The sequence below is a fragment of the Salmo salar genome, chromosome ssa01 (genome assembly GCF_905237065.1).
Source record: "Salmo salar chromosome ssa01, Ssal_v3.1, whole genome shotgun sequence".
Lineage (NCBI taxonomy): Eukaryota > Metazoa > Chordata > Actinopteri > Salmoniformes > Salmonidae > Salmo > Salmo salar.
In genome coordinates this window covers 84,759,355-84,777,899 of record NC_059442.1, presented here as the reverse complement: position 1 = coordinate 84,777,899, position 18,545 = coordinate 84,759,355, and the positions used below count along the sequence as shown (strand labels likewise).

The following is an 18,545-nucleotide window of genomic DNA, read 5'->3' as shown; positions in this document are numbered from 1 at the left end:
TGGTGGGCAGCCCTCTCTTGGCAGGTTTGTTGTAGTGCTATATTCTTTCCATTTTTTAATAATGGATTTAATGATGCACTGTGGGATGTTCAAAGTTTCTGATATTTTTTATAACTCAACCCTGATCTGTACTGCTCCACAACTTTTTCCCTGACCTGTTTGGAGAGCTCCTTGGTCTTCATGATGCCTCTTGCTTGGTTGGTGCCCCTTGCTTAGTGGTGTTGCAGACTCTGGGGCCTTTCAGAACAGGTGTATATATACTGAGATCATGTGACACTTAGATTGCACACAGGTGGACTTTACTTAACAAATTATGTGACTTCTGAAGGTAATTGGTTGCACCAGATCTTATTTAGGGGCTTCATAACAAAGGAGGTGAATACATATGCATGCACCACCCACCTGGCCAACATCCAGTGAAATTGCAGAGCGCCAAATTCAAAAACAGAAATACTTATTATAAGAATTCATGAAACATACAAGTGTTATACATCGGTTTAAAGATGAACTTCTTGTTAATCCAACCATGGTGTCAGATTTCAAAACTACCTTTTAGTTTTCTATCCAAATCTACCAATTATATGCATATCCTAGCTTCTGGACCTGAGCAGCAGGCAGTTTACTTTGGGCACGCTTTTTATCCAGAATTCCGAATGCTACCCTAGTGAGGTTAGGGGCTTCGGGCGAATACATATGCATGCACCCCTTATCAGTTTTAAAAAAACCTTTTTTTTTAACAATTTTTTCCCCCATTTCATTTCACCAATTTGGAATACTCCATTACATGAAATCAAAATCAAAATCAATTTAAATTATAGCTTGTAATGCAACAAAATAGGAAAAACACCAAGGGGGATGAATATTTTTGCAAGGCACTGTGTATAGAGAATACTACAGCCTTCTACAGTAGCAACAAGCTGACATCCTGCACTCCTTCTGTACTCTTCTCTTCTTCTCCTGCTGTGACAGACAAACACTGGCTTCAGAAGCCAGCTGAGCTCAGGCATCTATTGATCTGCTCCCAGCAGCAGTATCTCCTCATATCTCCTCTTACTTCCATAATTACTTCTTCTTCACAGGACTCCCTCTGCGGTGAGCCCCTCACATTATAGAGTGTGTGTGTATTTGTGTGTGCACGCTTGCGTGCCTGTCCCTTGGCGTGTTTGTGTGTGTCAGCCTACTTGTTAACATGCTCCATAGGTCTCTCTCTGGGTTTCCATAGCACTACCACCACAGAGAACACTACAGACGCCTCTTTTAACCCTATTCAATCCTGGAGATCCGGGAGCCAGCCCCTTAACTGCGGATTACAGTGGTTAGTCTGAGCTCCTCTGGTGACTGCATGAGACATGCTGGCTACCAAAGTGCCATTATGACTCTCAAACAGACAGGCCAGATCCCAGAGAGAGAGAGAAACTTTGGATGTACAGTACAGGACTGTGGGTGGATGATGTTTTAATTGTTTTAATTTAGTTGTCCTCTTGGCCATGTCTCCCTATGTCTTCTGACCTCAATGGGACTTCCTGGATATATAAAGGTTTAGAAAAATCCATTAACAAAAGTACTGAAGCCCTATCCGAACTGCACTGTATTACAGAGCTTTTCATAGTGTATGTTCGTAGCACTGGGCTAAGCCAAATATTGTGCAGTCTGAATGCCACATACACACATATACATACACTGAACTAAAATATACACACAACACATAAAGTGTTGGTCCCATGTTTCATATGTTTGAAATAAAAGATCCCAGAAATGTTCCATACACACAAAAGCCTTATTTTTCAAAATAATGTTGCACACATTTGTTTACATACCTGTAAGTGAGCATTTCTCCTTTGCCAAGATAATCAATCCACCTGACAGGTGTGGAATATCAATAAGCTGATTAAACTGCATGTCTACTACACAGGTGCACCTTGTGCTGGGGACAATAAATGGCCACTCTAAAATGTGCAGTTTGGCATGCTGAGCGTGCAACTGGCATGCTGACTGCAAGAATGTCCACCAGAGCTGTTGGTCCACCAGAGTTGTTTTAAAGAATTTGTCAGTATGTCCAACTGGCCTCACAACCGCGTGTAACCACACCAGCCCAGGAACTCCACATCTGGCTTCTTCACCTGCGGCATCGTCTGAGACCAGCCACCTGGACAGTTGATGAAACTGTGGGTTTGCACAAACAAAGAATTTCTGCACAAAGAAACTGTAAGGAACCATCTCAGGGAAGCTCATCTGTGTTCTCGTCATCCTCACCAGGGTCTTGACCTGACTGCAGTTCGGTGTCGTAACCGACGTCAGTGGGCAAATGCTCACCTTTGATGGCCACTGGCACGCTGGAAAAGTGTGCTCTTCACAGATACATTCTGGTTTCAACTGTACCGGGCAGATGGCAGACAGCGTGTATGGCGTTGTCTGGGCGAGTGGGGTTATGGTATGGGCTGGCATAAACTATGGACAATGAACACAATTGCATTTTATCGATGGCAACTTGAATGCACAGAGATACCGTGACGAGATCCTGAGGCCCATTGTCGTGCCATTCATCCACCGCCATCACCTCATGTTTCAGCATAATAATGCATGGCCCCATGTCGCAAGGATCTGTACACAATTCCTGGAAGCTGAAAATGTCCCAGTTCTTCCATGACCTGCATACTCACCAGATATGTCACCCATTGAGCATGTTTGGGATGCTCTTGATCGACATGTACGACAGCGTGTTCCAGTTCCCGCCAATTTCCAACAACTTCCCACAGCCATTGAAGAGTAATGTGACAACATCCCACAGGCCATAATCAACAGCTTGATCAACTTTACGTGAGGGAGATGTGTAGTGCTGCTTGAGGCAGATGGTGGTCACACCAGATACTGACTGGTTTTCTGATCCAAGCCCCTACCGTTTTTTTAAGGTATCTGTGACCAACAAATGCATGTCTGTATTCCAGGTCATGTGAAATCCATAGAATAGGGCCTAATTAATTTATTTAAATAAACTGATTTCCTTATATGAACTGTAACTCAATAAAATCTTCTAAATTGTTGCGTTTATATTTTTGTTCATTGTATGTACGCATGTACACTACCGTTCTAAAGCTTGGGGTCACTTAGAAATGTCCTTGCTTTTGAAAGAGAAGCACATTTTCTGTCCGTTAAAATAACATCAAATTGATCAGAAATACAGTGTAGACATTGTTAATGTTGTAAATGACTTCAATAAATAGTACCCGCAAAACATCAGTCTCAATGTCAACAGTGAAGAGGCAACTCTGGGATGCTGGCCTTCTAGGCAGTGTTGTAAAGAAAAAGCCATATCTCAGACTGGCCAATAAAAAGAAAAGATTAAGATGGGCAAAATAACACAGACACTGGACAGAGGAACCCTGCCTAGAAGGCCAGCATCTCGGAGTCACCTCTTCACTGTTGACGTTGAGACTGGTGTTTGCGGGTACCGTTTAATGAAGCTGCCAGTTGAGGACTTGTGAGGCGTCTGTTTCTCAAACAAGACACTCAAATGTACTTGTCCTCTTTCTCAGTTGTGCACCGGGGCCTCCCACTCCACTTTCTATTCTGGTTAAAGACAGTTTGCGCTGTTCTGTTAAGGGAGTAGTACACAGCTTTGTATGAGATCTTCAGTTTCTAGGTAATTTCTCGCATGGATTAGCCTTCATTTCTCAGAACAAGAATAGACCGACGAGTTTCAGAAGAAAGTAATTTGTTTCTGGCCATTTTGAGCCTGTAATCGAACCCACAAATGCTGATGCTCCAAATACTCAACTAGTCTAAAGAAGGCCAGTTTTATTGCTTCTTTAATCAGAACAACAGTTATCAGCTTTGCTAACATAATTGCAAAAGTGTTTTCTAACGATCAATTAGCCTTTAAAAATGATAAACTTGGATTAGCTACACAACGTGCCATTGGAACACAGGAGTGATGGTTGCTGATAATGGGGCTCTGTACGCCTATGTAGATATTCCATTTAAAAAAAACACCCGTTTCCAGCTACAATAGTCATTTACAGCATTAACAACGTCTACACTGTATTTCTGATCAATTTGATATTATTTTAATTGACAAAAAATTTGCTTTTCTTTCAAAAACAAGGACCTTTCTAAGTGACCCCAAACTTTTGAATGGTAGTGTATGTATGTATGTACGTTTGTATCATCTACATACACACACACATACAATAGGAGTCAAAAGTTTGGACACACCTACTCATTCAAGGGGTTCTCTTTATTTTTACTATTTTCTATATTGTAGAATAATGGTGAAGACATCAAAACTATGGAATAACACAAATGGAATAACGTATGAACCAAAAAAGTGTTAAACAGATCAAAATGTATTTTTGAGCGGCCTACTGGGTGGGGCAGTAGTCTAAGGCACTGCATCGCAGTGCTAGCTGTGCCACCAGAGATTCTGGGTTTGAGCCCTGTGGCGGGCCGGGCGCAGTGCACGCTGACCAGGTCACTAGTTGTACGGTGCTTCCTCCGACACATTGGTGTAGCTGGCTTCTGGGTTGGATGTGCATTGTGTCAAGAAGCAGAGCGGCTTGGTTGAGTTTCGGAGGACGCATGGCTCTCGACCTTCGCCTCTCCTGAGTCTGTACGGGAGTTGCAGCAATGAGACAAGACAGTAACTACTACCAATTGGATACCACGAAATTGGGGAGAAAAAGGGGTAAAACATATCTATTTTTGATTTTAGATTCCACAAAGTCGCAACCCTTTGCCTTGATGACAACTTTACACACTCTTGGCATTCTCTCAAACTATCATGACCCAAGGCGAGACCCAGATGCAGACACAGGAGGCAGATGGTTGGAGTCGTACAATGTTTATTAATTCAAAGGGGCAGGCAAGAGAATGGTCGTGTACAGGCAAAAGGGTCAAAACCAGTTCAAAGTCCAAAAGGTACCGGAGGGCAGACAGAATCAAGGTCAGGCCAGGCAGGATGATCAGGCAGGCAGGAAAGAAGTCCAGAGTTAGGCAGGGGTCAAAACCGTGAGGACTAGCAAAAAGAGAATAGCAAAAGGAGTATGGGGAAAAACACGCTGGTTGACTTGACTAACATACAAGACGAACTGGCACAGAGAGACAGAAAACACAGGGATAAATACACTGGGGAAAACAAGCAACACCTGGAGGGGGTGGAGACAATAACGAGGACAGGTGAAACTGATCAGTGTGTGACACAAACAGCTTCATGAGGAATGCTTTTCCAAAAGTCTTGAGTGAGTTCCCACGTATTCTGAGCACTTGTTGGCTGCTGGCCTACCTGGTTAAATAAAGGTGAAATAAAATATTATTCTACAATGTAGAAAATAGTAAAAATAAATAAAAACCCTTGAATGAGTAGGTTTGTCCAAACGTTTGACAGATAGTGTATATACAGTATATTTATTTGTCATGCAAAGCGCAGGTGTTCCTAATGTTTTGTATACTCAGTATAATATATATATATATACACATACTTTTCGATAGGATTGAGGTCAGGGCTTTGTGATGGCCACTCCAATACCTTGACTTTATTATCCTTAAGCCATTTTGCCACAACTTAGGAAGTATATATATATTTATTTTTTTATACTGAGTATACAAAACATTAGGAAATAAATATATGTATATGCTTCCAAAGTTGTAGCAAAATGGCTTAAGGATAATAAACTCAAGGTACTGGAGTGGCCATCACAAAGCCCAGACCTCAATCCTATAGAAAATTATAAATATATATTATACTGAGTATACAAAACATTAGGAAATAAATATGCCGGTATGAAAGTTAAATATTTTTTATAATTGTTTTTGAATTTGGTGCTCTGCTATTTCACCGGATGTTGTCAAATCGATCCCGTTAACGGGATTTGAGCCATAAGAAGTTAAAATAAAGTGGTGATCCTAACTGACCTAAGACAGGGAATTTTTACTAGGATTAAATGTTAGGAATTGTGAAAAACTGAGTTTAAATGTATTTGGCTAAGGTGTATGTAAACTTCCGACTTCAACTGCACTACTGAACACAGCAACGCAGGCCTGGGATTCATCACCACAGATGGAGACACAGTATATTCAATTAAAAGTCGTTCATGAAAGACATAAAAGAGCAGTGTCTAATTTTTAAATGTATTTTTCCTCTCCGATGACACATGGTGATTGTGCAGGTTCGCTGAGAATCAAATCAAATTTTATTTTATATGCTTATGTTCCTAGCTCCAAAAGTGCAGCATACTTAACAATACAGAACAATACACACAAATCCTGCTGCCTCAGTTTGTATGATGACAATTTGCATATACTCCAGAATGTTATGAAGAGTGATCAGATGAATTGCAATTAATTGCAAAGTCCCTCTTTGCCATGCAAATGAACTGAATCCCCAAAAAACATTTCCACTGCAATTCAGCCCTGCCACAAAAGGACCAGCTGACACCATGTCATTGATTCTCTCGTTAACACAGGAGTGTTGACGAGGACAAGGCTGGAGATCACTATGTCATGCTGATTGAGTTTGAATAACAGCCTGGAAGCTTCAAAAGGATGGTGGTGCTTGGAATCATTGTTCTTCCTCTGTCAATCATGGTTACCTGCAAGGAAACACGTGCCGTCATCATTGCTTTGCACAAAAAGGGCTTCACAGGCAAGGATATTGCTGCCAGTAAGATTGCACCTAAATCAACCATTTATCGGATCATCAAGAACTTCAAGGATAGCGGTTCAATTGTTGTGAAGAAGGCTTCAGGGCGCCCAAGAAAGTCCAGCAAGCGCCAGGACTGTCTCCTAAAGTTGATTCAGCTGCGGGATCGGGGCACAACCAGTACAGAGCTTGCTCAGGAATGGCAGCAGGCAGGTGTGAGTGCATCTGCACGCACAGTGAGGCGAAGACTTTTGGAGGATGGCCTGGTGTCAAGAAGGGCAGCAAAAAAGCCACTTCTCTCCAGGAAAAACATCAGGGACAGGCTGATATTCTGCAAAAGGTGCAGGGATTGGACTGCTGAGGACTGGGGTAAAGTCATTTTCTCTGATGAATCCCCTTTCCGATTGTTTGGGGCATCCGGAAAAAAGCTTGTCCGGAGAAGACAAGGTGAGCGCTACCATCAGTCTTGTGTCATGCCAACAGTAAAGCATCCTGAGACCATTCATGTGTGGGGTTGCTTCTCAGACAAGGCAGTGGGCTCACTCACAATTTTGCCTAAGAACACAGCCATGAATAAAGAATGGTACCAACACATCCTCCGAGAGCAACTTCTCCCAACCATCCAGGAACAGTTTGGTGACGAACAATGCCTTTTCCAGCATGATGGAGCACCTTGCCATAAGGCAAAAGTGATAACTAAGTGGCTCGGGGAACAAAACATCGATATTTTGGGTCCATGGCCAGGAAACTTAATCCCATTGAGAACTTGTGGTCAATCCTCAAGAGGCGGGTGGATAAACAAAAATCCACAAATTCTGACAAACTCCATGCATTTATTATGCAAGAATGGGCTGCCATCAGTCAGGATGTGTCCCAGAAGTTAATTGACAGCATGCCAGGGCAGATTGCAGAGGTCTTGAAAAAGAAGGGTCAACACTGCAAATATTGACTCTTTGCATCAACTTCATGTAATTGTCAATAAAAGCCTTTGACACTTATGAAATGCTTGTAATTATACTTCAGTATTCCATAGTAACATCTGACAAAAATATCTAAAGACATTGAAGCAGCAAACTTTGTGGAAATTAATATTTGTGTCATTCTCAAAACTTTTGGCCACGACTGTACATAGGGCAGCAGTCTAAGTTCAGGGCAGGGTACTGAGTGGAGGCCGGCTAGTAACAGTGACTAAGTTCAGAGCAGGGTACGCGTGCGTCCCAAATGACACCCAATTCCCTACATAGGGCTCTTCTTTTGACCATATAACAGTGCCCTATACTGGGAATAGGGTGCCATTTGGGACAAAGGCTAGGGGTCCTGCCCTGGTTGGCTTCTCATCAGGTAATGGTGTAAACCTGGGGTCTCAAACTGGCAACCCTGGGTCTACTTCAGGCCCACAAGCTGCTTTCTTATGGCCCCCAGACTGATATGTAATTCCTATATGGAATCAGGCCTCCCAATTGGATATCATCAGGCCATGGTATAAACACAGAGGTTAATGTTTCTGTCTACTATCCTCACAGGAAACTTGGAGGGAGGGAGGGAGGGAGGGAGGGAGGGAGGGAGGGAGGGAGGGAGGGAGGGAGGGAGGGAGGGAGGGAGGGAGGGGAGCTTTAAAAGTGGAGGGTGTTTCAGTTAAGTTAATCTGTCTTCCACATCTCTTTGTTTTCGCCAGTGAGACTGACTGACGCGGCCGGCTGACCTACAGGATATTTTCCCCAAGCTAAGAAGCACATCTCCAGACCGCTGTGGGTGAGCTGTCAATGGGAAATTCTCTCTCTCACTCCCTCTTGCTCTCCCTCTCCCTCTCTCTCAGCCACAGGCCTCCTAGCAGTCCATCAAACAAACAAAGCCAGGATGATGAATCATATTGCTAGAGATGTTGGAGAAGAGAAACACCATGGCCATATTGCCCCGTATATCTATCCGACCTGGGTTCAAGTACTGTTTGAAATCATTAAAAATACTTTGGCTGTGAATAAGTTGATGACTTGCCTGTTGCAATGGAACCAATAGAAAAGTTTTGGTTCCAAATCAAATCAGATTTTTCACATGCTTCGGAAACAACAGATGTAGACATACAGTGAAATGCTTACTAACGTGTCCTTTCCAACAATGCAGTGTTAAAGATAAAGATAAAATAAAAAAGAGTGACGAGGAAAAAATAAAGTGAATAATGAATAACGACTAAAAATAACATTGGAAACCCCACCCACCTGACAAACCCCGCCCACCTGGCACTCCAGGCAGACTAGAGCAAACACTACAAAGTATTTGAAAGATTTGAAATAGTATTTGAACCCAGGTCTGATATTGCCCTGTATATCTAGCTCTCTCTCCACTGCCCCTCAGTCTGTGTGCCTTTTCCACACAGACACCCACTTCAACTATCCTGGAAAAATCATTACCCCACCACCTCACACACACACACTGCAAACATCATTACCCCAACACCCCACCAACCCCCACCAACTCACACACACTGCATGCAGATGGAGGATGAGAGAGAGAGAGAACAGGGCTGGGGGTCAAAACGCTTGAGGAGATTTTCATGACAATAACCTTCTGTAGAACTACTTCTATTCCTCCACCCTCCACCTACATAACAGAAATGCTGGGCTGGGGGATGGATGGGAAAATAAGCAAGATCAACCACACAGACAATATTATGTGGTGAAACATTCATAACATAGGAACTACAACAGAGGCGAAAGAAGAAGAAGAAAAATAAGTAATTTCCTCTTTTTATAGCCCCAGGAACTTGGGAGCACTTGGGCTAAATGCTCTTTAAAAACAGCTTAAACACTAGAATGATGATGGTTCCTTCGCCAGGGCAGGGTATATTAATATGTTAGCAATATGCTATTTCCCACTTTTTTTAAATGGCTCGCCTATTGAGTATTCAATTACAATGGTTGGTGGCTTCTCGTTTGTCGTTTGGAAGATGGGCCTTTGGCCCACATAAATAAGCTCCTCCTGAGAGCTGAGGAGAGTGGAGGTGTTGAATGGATTGGACAGGGCTGGAAGGAGCTCCCCGTATGGGGCAGATGGGCTATAGGCCTATAACGTAAATGACGGAGGGAGGGAGGGAGGGAGGGAGGGAGGGAGGGAGGGAGGGAGGGAGGGGGAAAGGAAGAGGTGGAGGCTGTCTATGATAAGCAAGGCTGTGTGATGCCAAGGAAAAGAGGAACATGGGAGAAATTGAAATTGGCTGTGGGGTATAATCCTAAAGCCTCTTCATCTGTATTAGCATTGCAGTTTGTTATATGAGGGAAGAACATTATTTTAAACTGTTAAAACCGTTTTACTCCGATGTTACCGTTTTCTTCATCTTGCTGCCCATATTTAGGGCTGAACAAAAATGCCCCAATTACTAGAAGCAATCTAAATTGAACTGCTATGAATCATTGTGGCTTAAGAAAACATCAGTCAGGGTGATTAATTATGTCTCAATTAATCGTTCCATTTCTCGATCTATGATATGTCTAAATGCATCCCAAATTACACCCTATTCCCTATTTAATTCACTACTTCTTTTTTACGGGGGTCCATATGGCTCTGGTACAAAGTACTACACTATAAAGGGAATAGGGTGCCATGTGGGATGCACCCCAAAATTCCCACAATATAAATCCAAGGCTAACGTTAGCCTAATTGCCCAATCCTTTTCCCTTTCCCTCCCTCGACTCCATTGTGTGGTTTATCTCGTCGGTACGCTCAAACGGCAAAACCAAATTATCTGATAATTTTATCGGGGAATGAATCCTCTGGCATATGGTCAATTTTTTCAGGTGGTAATGACTCCCTCATTGGAAATGAATTAGCTGTGGCTATTAAACGGAGAGAAATGGAAATGCCCTGGATGGCTTCATGTCAGGTAGCTAGTCAGGAGAGAGAGAGGAGAGGAGGGGAGGAGAGGAGGTGATAAGAAGTAAGGGGAGGAAGAGAGAAAGAAAGAGAGAAGGAGAACGAGAGAGAAGGGAGGAGAGGACTTAACCTGGCAACAGCAAAGGCCTAATTATCACACTACGTTTGCCAATCAAGTGGAGCAGGCAGCGCTGTCTGATGTGTGACTGTATGCACTCACACCTTCATCTCTCTATCCTCACCATCCACTGTCTAGCTTTATGTCAGTGGCCCCCAGCCGCAGACACACAGGCAGTGTAAGAGACTGACAGCTCTCTGGTTTAGAGTGTGTGTGTGTGTGGGGGGCTAACAGCAGAACAGAGCAGAGTCTGACACTAACTACACTATGTCCCAACAAGGGCAGTGAGGGAGAGAGAGAGAGAGCGAGAGAGCGAGAGAGAGAGAGACTGTCTATGAAAGGCCAGGCAGGGCTATGTGATGCCAAGGCTCAAACAAGTAGCAGCAGGATAGAGTTACAGCAGCACAATCTCACACACACACCTCTATGCTGTCAAATCCTCCCATATCTTTCTAGTTTGACCAGCTTTTTTCAGCAACTGATATTGTTGAATTTGGTTGTGCTATTGACAGGTTTGCTAGCAACAAACTATTTAGCTAGCCTAGTGTTTGATATGCAATGCAATCTCCTCGTAATGAACAGTGTCCTGACGAGAAGGAAAACTGTTCTATGCCAGGCGAAATCGAGCATTACAGCTCATTGTTATGGAAGTATCCAAATGAATGTCACTCAAAAACAGTTTAAACAAACGCAAATGCAGCTACATTGCTGTTATTTTGGCTGCATAGATTGACATGACTGTGTTAGCCAGAGTTGGCTTGCTAGAAAGCAAGGTATAAGAACGTTGCCACTTGCCAGACAGCATGGCAACCGAATAAAAATGAACAAACAACTGGGTCGCGTCCATGTCTGTAGAATAGAAAGAATGTTAGTTCTATCAACAGGGATAGAACTAACGACCAGATTTTGTGGAAAGACGAGAAAGTATGAATTAACTTAAAAAGTAAAGTATCATTGAAAACATGTTATTTCTGCCGGTAAATGTGTGCTTTAGTATTGTTTGTTGGCAACTGTGGTATAAAGGGGATAAACACCTCTTTTTTGCACATTACCTTCGAAAAATGAACTACGCTAAGGGCCTCGGCGCCGTCTCGTCCGACTGCGTCGTCCAATATTTCAAAGTTAATGGTCCTTTGTAGCTCAGTTGGTTGAGCATGGCGCTTGTAACGCCAGGGTAGTGGGTTCGATTCCCAGGACCACCCATATGTAAAATGTATGAGCACATGGCTAAGTTGCTTTGGATAAATGGCATCTATTATAATGTTCAGAATGTGGACGTTTATCCCTTACATACAAGGCACTGAGACAAACATATGCAAATAGTATATAAATCTATAGGCATACAGTCAGGCCCATCATTAGTGGAACCCTTGATGAAGATGAGCAAAAAAGGTTGTATAAAATAAATATTGCAAATCGCTATATCCACCAATTTTTCACATTTTTGTTTTTTCATCAGAAATGATTGCTTACGGGTAACTTCAAGTATTTGTAAACTATTACTGTTCTCCGATTTTGTATGCATAGATTTTAGATGTGTATTACAATTTTTGATTTTTTGGGGGGGGCAAAATGCTATATATCCATTGTTTAACTGGAATGGAATGTTCGTGTCAGGTATATTTGACTGTGATATGTGGTTGTCTCACCTAGCTATCTTTAAGATGGATGCACTTAATGTAAGTTGCTCTGGATAAGAGCATCTGCTAAATGACTAAAATGTCAAACATAAATTTACCCCATATAACATCAAGCAAAATATCCCACTAACGTCAAATATGCACCACCATATTTTACCATAGCTACGAGCTAATTTTCTTCCTATGCTTCCGTTTTTCGACACTGACCATAGCACCGGTTCCAATTCAAGTGCCAATGCCGTTTATCAAACTCCAGGCGGAGCTATGGTCAGACGACATGAAAAAGTGTGTGTGTTTCATGGCTGAGGCAGTCCTGTTGCCTGTCACTCATCATGCACCATGCATGACCGCCAAGCAGCTCCAACCCTGACTGGCTCCCCACTGCAACGCACCACAGGAGGCCACGGTCTAACCATATGAGCAGTCACTCCTGTACACCCCACTCCATCAACAGTCTGACATAGAGGGGGCCAACTGCCCAGGAGGTGTCAAAACACTCAAAGAGGAACTCTTCTACTTCCTTTAAGGTCTTTAAAGCATAGGGTTGGAAAATTCCTAGGTTTTCAAGAACTCCGAGTTAGAGGATTCTCAGAATCAGGAGAAAATATGCAAGGAGTTAATCCTCCCACTGGGATTTCTGGTAAAGCTGGGAATTTTTGTGAAAGTTACCAGAATTTTGCAACCATAACAAGGGATGATGTTTACTGGAGCTGCTGTACAGTAGGGAAACTTCCTTCACTTGTTCCACAAAACATTGTAACAGCATTGTTTCACAAACACCATTGCTGTAACGCTCGTCGTAAGAATGAGAAGGAGAAGTGGACCAAAACGCAGCGTGGTAAGTGTTCATGATATTTATTTTCAAGAAACACTCAAACAAAATAACAAAAGGGGAAAACGCACAGTTCCGTCAGGCACATAAGCTAAACAGAAAATAACCTCCCACAAAACTCAGGTGGAAAACAGGCTGCCTAAGTAGGATTCCCAATCAGAGACAACGATAGACAGCTGCCTCTGATTGGGAACCACACTCGGCTCAAAAACAAGGAAATAGAAAACATAGCTATTCCCACCCGAGTCACACCCTGACTTAACCAAACATAGAAAATAAATAAGATCTCTAAGGTCAGGGCGTGACAATTGCACAGCTCTTTCAACACAACTAACGTTATAATTATCCACCGTCATTAAAATGTAATGACTGGTGGCGTGGGTAACATACCTTAACCAGTAGTGTTACAGTGGCTAGCTAACACCCACCCACCCGAAAATAAATAACATTTGCAAAATGTAGGCTGCATGCATCCCAAATGGCACCTTATTCCTATAGGGTATTCATATTCCCTATGGGGTTGTGAACTGCAACCTTTGACCAGGCCCCATAGGGAATATGAATAAGCTGCCAATTTGCGACGCAACCTAATAGAATGATTCCTTTACGCAATTACGAGAAGTAGGGGTGAAGTCAGCTAAAGCAATAAATACTGTGTCTGATGTTGAGATGGTATCCTCCACTTCCTCCTCTAGTCTGTGGACTGCATCTCGATCCAAACAAGGCCCTGTATGCTTAGTAGCTTTAGCAGTAGGGGGTAGTGGGGAAGACGGGGGATGGGGAGGCAGTCCAAAACTCTCCCCCCCGTAAGTGCAGTATGTCTTCAGCTCCGCTGTTCACTGGAACCCCAAGTTAACCCCAAGCCTGGCTATCCCTGTTAGAGGGGGACTTCCAGACCTGGGTTCAAATGGTTTGAGTGTTTGCTTTAGCCATCCTGGAATGTCAGGTGGGTGAGCTTTACACTTTTGGCACTATTCTATTGATTCCATTGCAACAGGCAATTACATCGTTTACAGGTGTATGACAGTAGAACTTAGCTCATGAAGCATTTTTAAGTTATATTCTTTGAGACTCAATGGCTAGATAGCATTCATTTAAACGTCTAATAGTGCATGTACTAATTCCCTGGACGGTGTACTCCATTTTCCTTTCAACAAGGTGAGAGGACATGATATGTATTTATTTGACAGGGACAAGGGACACCAATTAAAATGTCTGTGAATGTGCCAGATGTAAAGACATAATGCTCAAACTGACAGACTTTTTCCATCTCTTTAGCTCAATAAGTCGCTTTGAAAAACACGTTACACAACCACAGCCAGCCGTCAGTTCTTACCTTACTGGAACGTGTAGCATGGTTGGAATTGTTCCTGTAGTAGTGAACAGCACTGGGCAGCTTACAAACCCACTCAAATGCTCTCTCACTAAACCAGAATAATGTGTTGTTGAACTGTGTAAACAGAATACATCAATCCAGTGGGAAGGCCTTTGAACAATGTCCCATTTCACTCACCGTCTCGTTGCCAAACAAGATGTCGACGTACGGCATGACCTTCATCATGGCCTCCTTGAAGAACTGGCTGATGAAGGGAGCCGAGAGGTTCAGGCTAAAGATCTTGTTGTTTTCAGAGGCGTGCTTCGCCACCTTCAGGATTGACTCTGGGGACACCGTCAGGAAGAAACCCTGAAAACAACACATGATATAACATCATGAAACAAGACAATATACACTAGTATCATCATGTTTCTTCCCTGTCTCTCTCACACACACACACACACACACACACACACACACACACACACACACACACACACACACACACACACACACACACACACACAGATAATAATAATAATAATAATACAAATAATAATAAAATACACAAGCATCATTATAATTTCTTCACTGTTATGATCGCCAAGTGCACGAGAAACAACCCCCATAGCTCCACACGTACAGTACGGGCAGACATAACAGTCTGTGGGCTGATGGACAACATGAACCAAAATGTGCTCCCTGTCTGATCCAACTGCTCATTTGTGGCTTCTGGAGTCTGACAAGAGAATTACGGGGTACAATTTAATACACTGTAACAAGGTGAGGCATTGACATATCATGAGAAAGGCAGTGTAATGCGCGAGGGGTGGTTAGTCCTAAGCATTTATCTAAAATGGTTTCTTGGAACATACACAGTTCAGACAAAGAAAATAGATAGCTGCGAAATCCAGTGTCTGGCGGTGGTCCAAGGCCGTGTTCTGAAGGAAGCAACATGCACATATCGGATGAACGGGAAAACAAAAGTCTGGTCTGGACTCTGGTTACTGGGAAAGAGGAGGTCTGCTCATTGTGTGAATGAATAGAAATCAGGTAAGACAACACCTCTGTGTTGCAGGTTGAAATCCGAAGCGAGACTCTCCTGCAAGTCACACAAAACCACCCCTCTCTTTGATGCTGATCTCCTTAACCATGTTTTTCAGCTACAAGCTTCTCTTCTAGACAACCACTGTGTCACAATAGGGGCAGGAGTAAGGATAAAAAAAATACATTGTGTATGGTGATACATTTAATCTATCTGAAAAGCTTCCATTGTGGCTGAACAGTGCACCTCTCTCATTAAAGCAAGTATGACATTTGCAGCGAGCAAATAGAGGAGCGACCTTCATGTTGTAAAGGAAAGAGACTAATACTGCTGAACGGAGGGTACCCGGTTAGTCAATCAAATGTAACAATGTATTACATGGTACTAAGTGGGGGAATATTTAATCTTGAAATTGTTTTTTGGTGTGTTTTTTTTACTCTCTGCAGGAATTGTCATTACTTTATACATTGCTTAACACAGTATGTCATCATGCGGATGTGGAATATGTATTTGGTTAGGAATGACTAGGACTGGGTTGGTGCCCTTGGGTTGCAGTATCAGGGTAACACAATGTCCCATCTGCGTAAAATTAAAGGTGTTTTGAATGGGAACTCATCATGAACTTGTGTGTATATATATATATATATATATATATATATATATATGTGTGTGTGTGTGTGTGTGTGTGTGTGTGTGTGTGTGTGTGTGTGTGTGTGTGTCTGTGTGTGTAAAAAGATGGCCAATCATTGACCCTTACATTTCTCAATCTGAGTGTGCCAGCATGTCAGTGTCGGAGGAAACGGAGATTGCTTTCTGACACAAATGGCCTTTTTGTAGTTGTAGAGAAACTATGGGCCTGGTCAAAAGTAGTGCACTATATAGGGAATAGGGTTCCATTTGGTAACCCTAATGTTAGCTGCTCTGATAAAAAGAGCTGTGTGTTCAGATATCCTTTATTTTATTTTGTAACTTTTTTGGACAATAAACAAAAACTTACCTAGATGAAACAATAAACAACTTAACGTATACATACATTTCCACAAACATTAATGACATAACACTTTCTCAGATCCGTATGTTCCTACCGCATACACACCCAATGCTGTTTCCAATGCTTGTAAGACTCTGCCCCATATGACTTCAGATTGTGTTTTGTTGTTTCTGTCTGTAGACAGATTTTTTTTCAGTATTTAAATATTTAATTATTCTGTTCTCTTAACGCTGGAGTATCATTTGACTTCCAGTATTTAAGTAGGGGCATCTTCAATATAAGTGACGAAAATAATATTGTCCAACCCATTGGGTATTTCACCACACCCTCATATGTCATGTCTTGAAAAATGCCAATAGACGGATTAAAAGTAAACTTACATTGTAAAACTTCTGACAGACAGCTTTCTAACTCTGCCCATAACTTTTGGACTTCACAGCACTCCAAGAACGCATGAATAATTGAGTCAGTGTTCATTTTACACTTAAGATATGACTCTGCTGTAGTGCTGTAGAATTTGTGATCTCTCTATTTCCAATCCTTATAACATTATCTCCAATCCTTATAACATTAACAATCTCTCCACCGGACCTGACAAATAGGCTATATGATGGACATTGATCACCTCATCATGAATTCCTTTGTTGGTCTTTCTCACAACTCATCTTTCTATTCTAAACGATATGTCAGCTTTGATGCAAAAAAATATTTATATATACAGTTCCAGTCAAAAGTTTGCACACACCTGCTCATTCAAGGGTTTTTCTTTAGTTTTATTATTGTCTACATTATAGAATAATAGTGAAGACATCAAAACGATGAAATAACACATATGTAATCATATAGTAACCAAAAGTGTTAAACAAATCAAAATATATTATATATTTGAGATTCTTCAAAGTGGCCGCCTTGATGACAGCTTAACACACTTTTGGCATTCCCTCAACCAGCTTCATGAGGCTGTCACCTGGAATGCATTTCAATTAACAGGTGTGCCTTGTTAAAAGTTAATTAGTGGAATTTCTTTCCTTCTTACTGCTTTTGAGCCAATCAGTTGTGTTTTGACAAGGTAGGGGTGGTACACAGAAGATAGCCCTATTTGTTAAAAGATCAAGTCCATATTATGGCAAGAACAGCTCAAAAAAGCAAATAGAAACAAAAGTCCAACACTCAGTCAATCCACAAAATTTCAAGAACTTTGAAAGTTTCTTCAAGTGCAGTCACAAAAACCGCAATGATGAAACTGGCTCTCATGACCACCATGGGAAAGGAAGAAACAGTTACCTCTGCTGCAGAGGATAAGTTCATTAGAGTTAACTGCACCTCAGAAATTGCAGCCCAAATAAATGCTTCACAGAGTTCAAGTAACAAACACATCTCAACATCAACTGTTCAGAGGAGACTGTGTGAATCAGACCTTCATGGTCGAATTGCTGCAAAGAAACCACTACTAAAGGACACCAAAAAGAAGAAGAGACTTGCTTGGGCCAAGAAACATTAGACCGGTGGAAATCTGTCCTTTAGTCTGATGACTCCAAATGTGAGATTTTTGGTTCCAACCGCTGTGTCTTTGTGAGACGCAGAGCAGGTGAATGGATGATCACAGCATGTGTGGTTCCCACCGTGAAGCATGGAGGAGAAAGTGTGATAGTGTGGTGGTGCTTTACTGGTGACACTGTCAGTGATTTATTTAAAATTCAAGGCACACTTAACCAGCATGGATACCACAGTGGTACACCATCCCATCTGGTTTGTGCTTAGTGGGACTAGCATTTGTTTTTCAACAGGCCAATGACCCAAAACCCACCTCCAGGCTGTGTAAGGGCTATTTGACCGAGAAGGAGAGTGATGGAGTGCTGCATCAAATGACCTGGCCTCCACAATCACCCAACCTCAACCCAATTGAGATGGTTTGGGATGAGTTGGACTGAAGAGGAAGGAAAAGCAGCCAACAAGTGCTCAGCATATGTGGGAACTCCTTCAAGACTGTTGGAAAAGCATTCCTCATGGATATGGTTGAGAGAAAGCCAAGAGTGTACTTTGAAGAATCTAAAATATATTTGGATTTAACACTTGTTTGGGGAACTACAAGATTCCATATGT

At 42.2% G+C, this 18,545-nt stretch overlaps 1 protein-coding gene across 1 annotated transcript in view; it reads right to left on the bottom strand.

Moving 5' to 3' along the window:
• Positions 1-18,545, bottom strand: part of adkb (adenosine kinase b) — a gene marked incomplete at its 5' end in the record, with an annotated part of 290,034 nt that overhangs the window by 73,442 nt on the left and 198,047 nt on the right. The window contains 1 exon segment of the mRNA NM_001165301.1: positions 14,605-14,775. Within this exon segment, the coding sequence (NP_001158773.1) occupies positions 14,605-14,775 (171 nt within the window).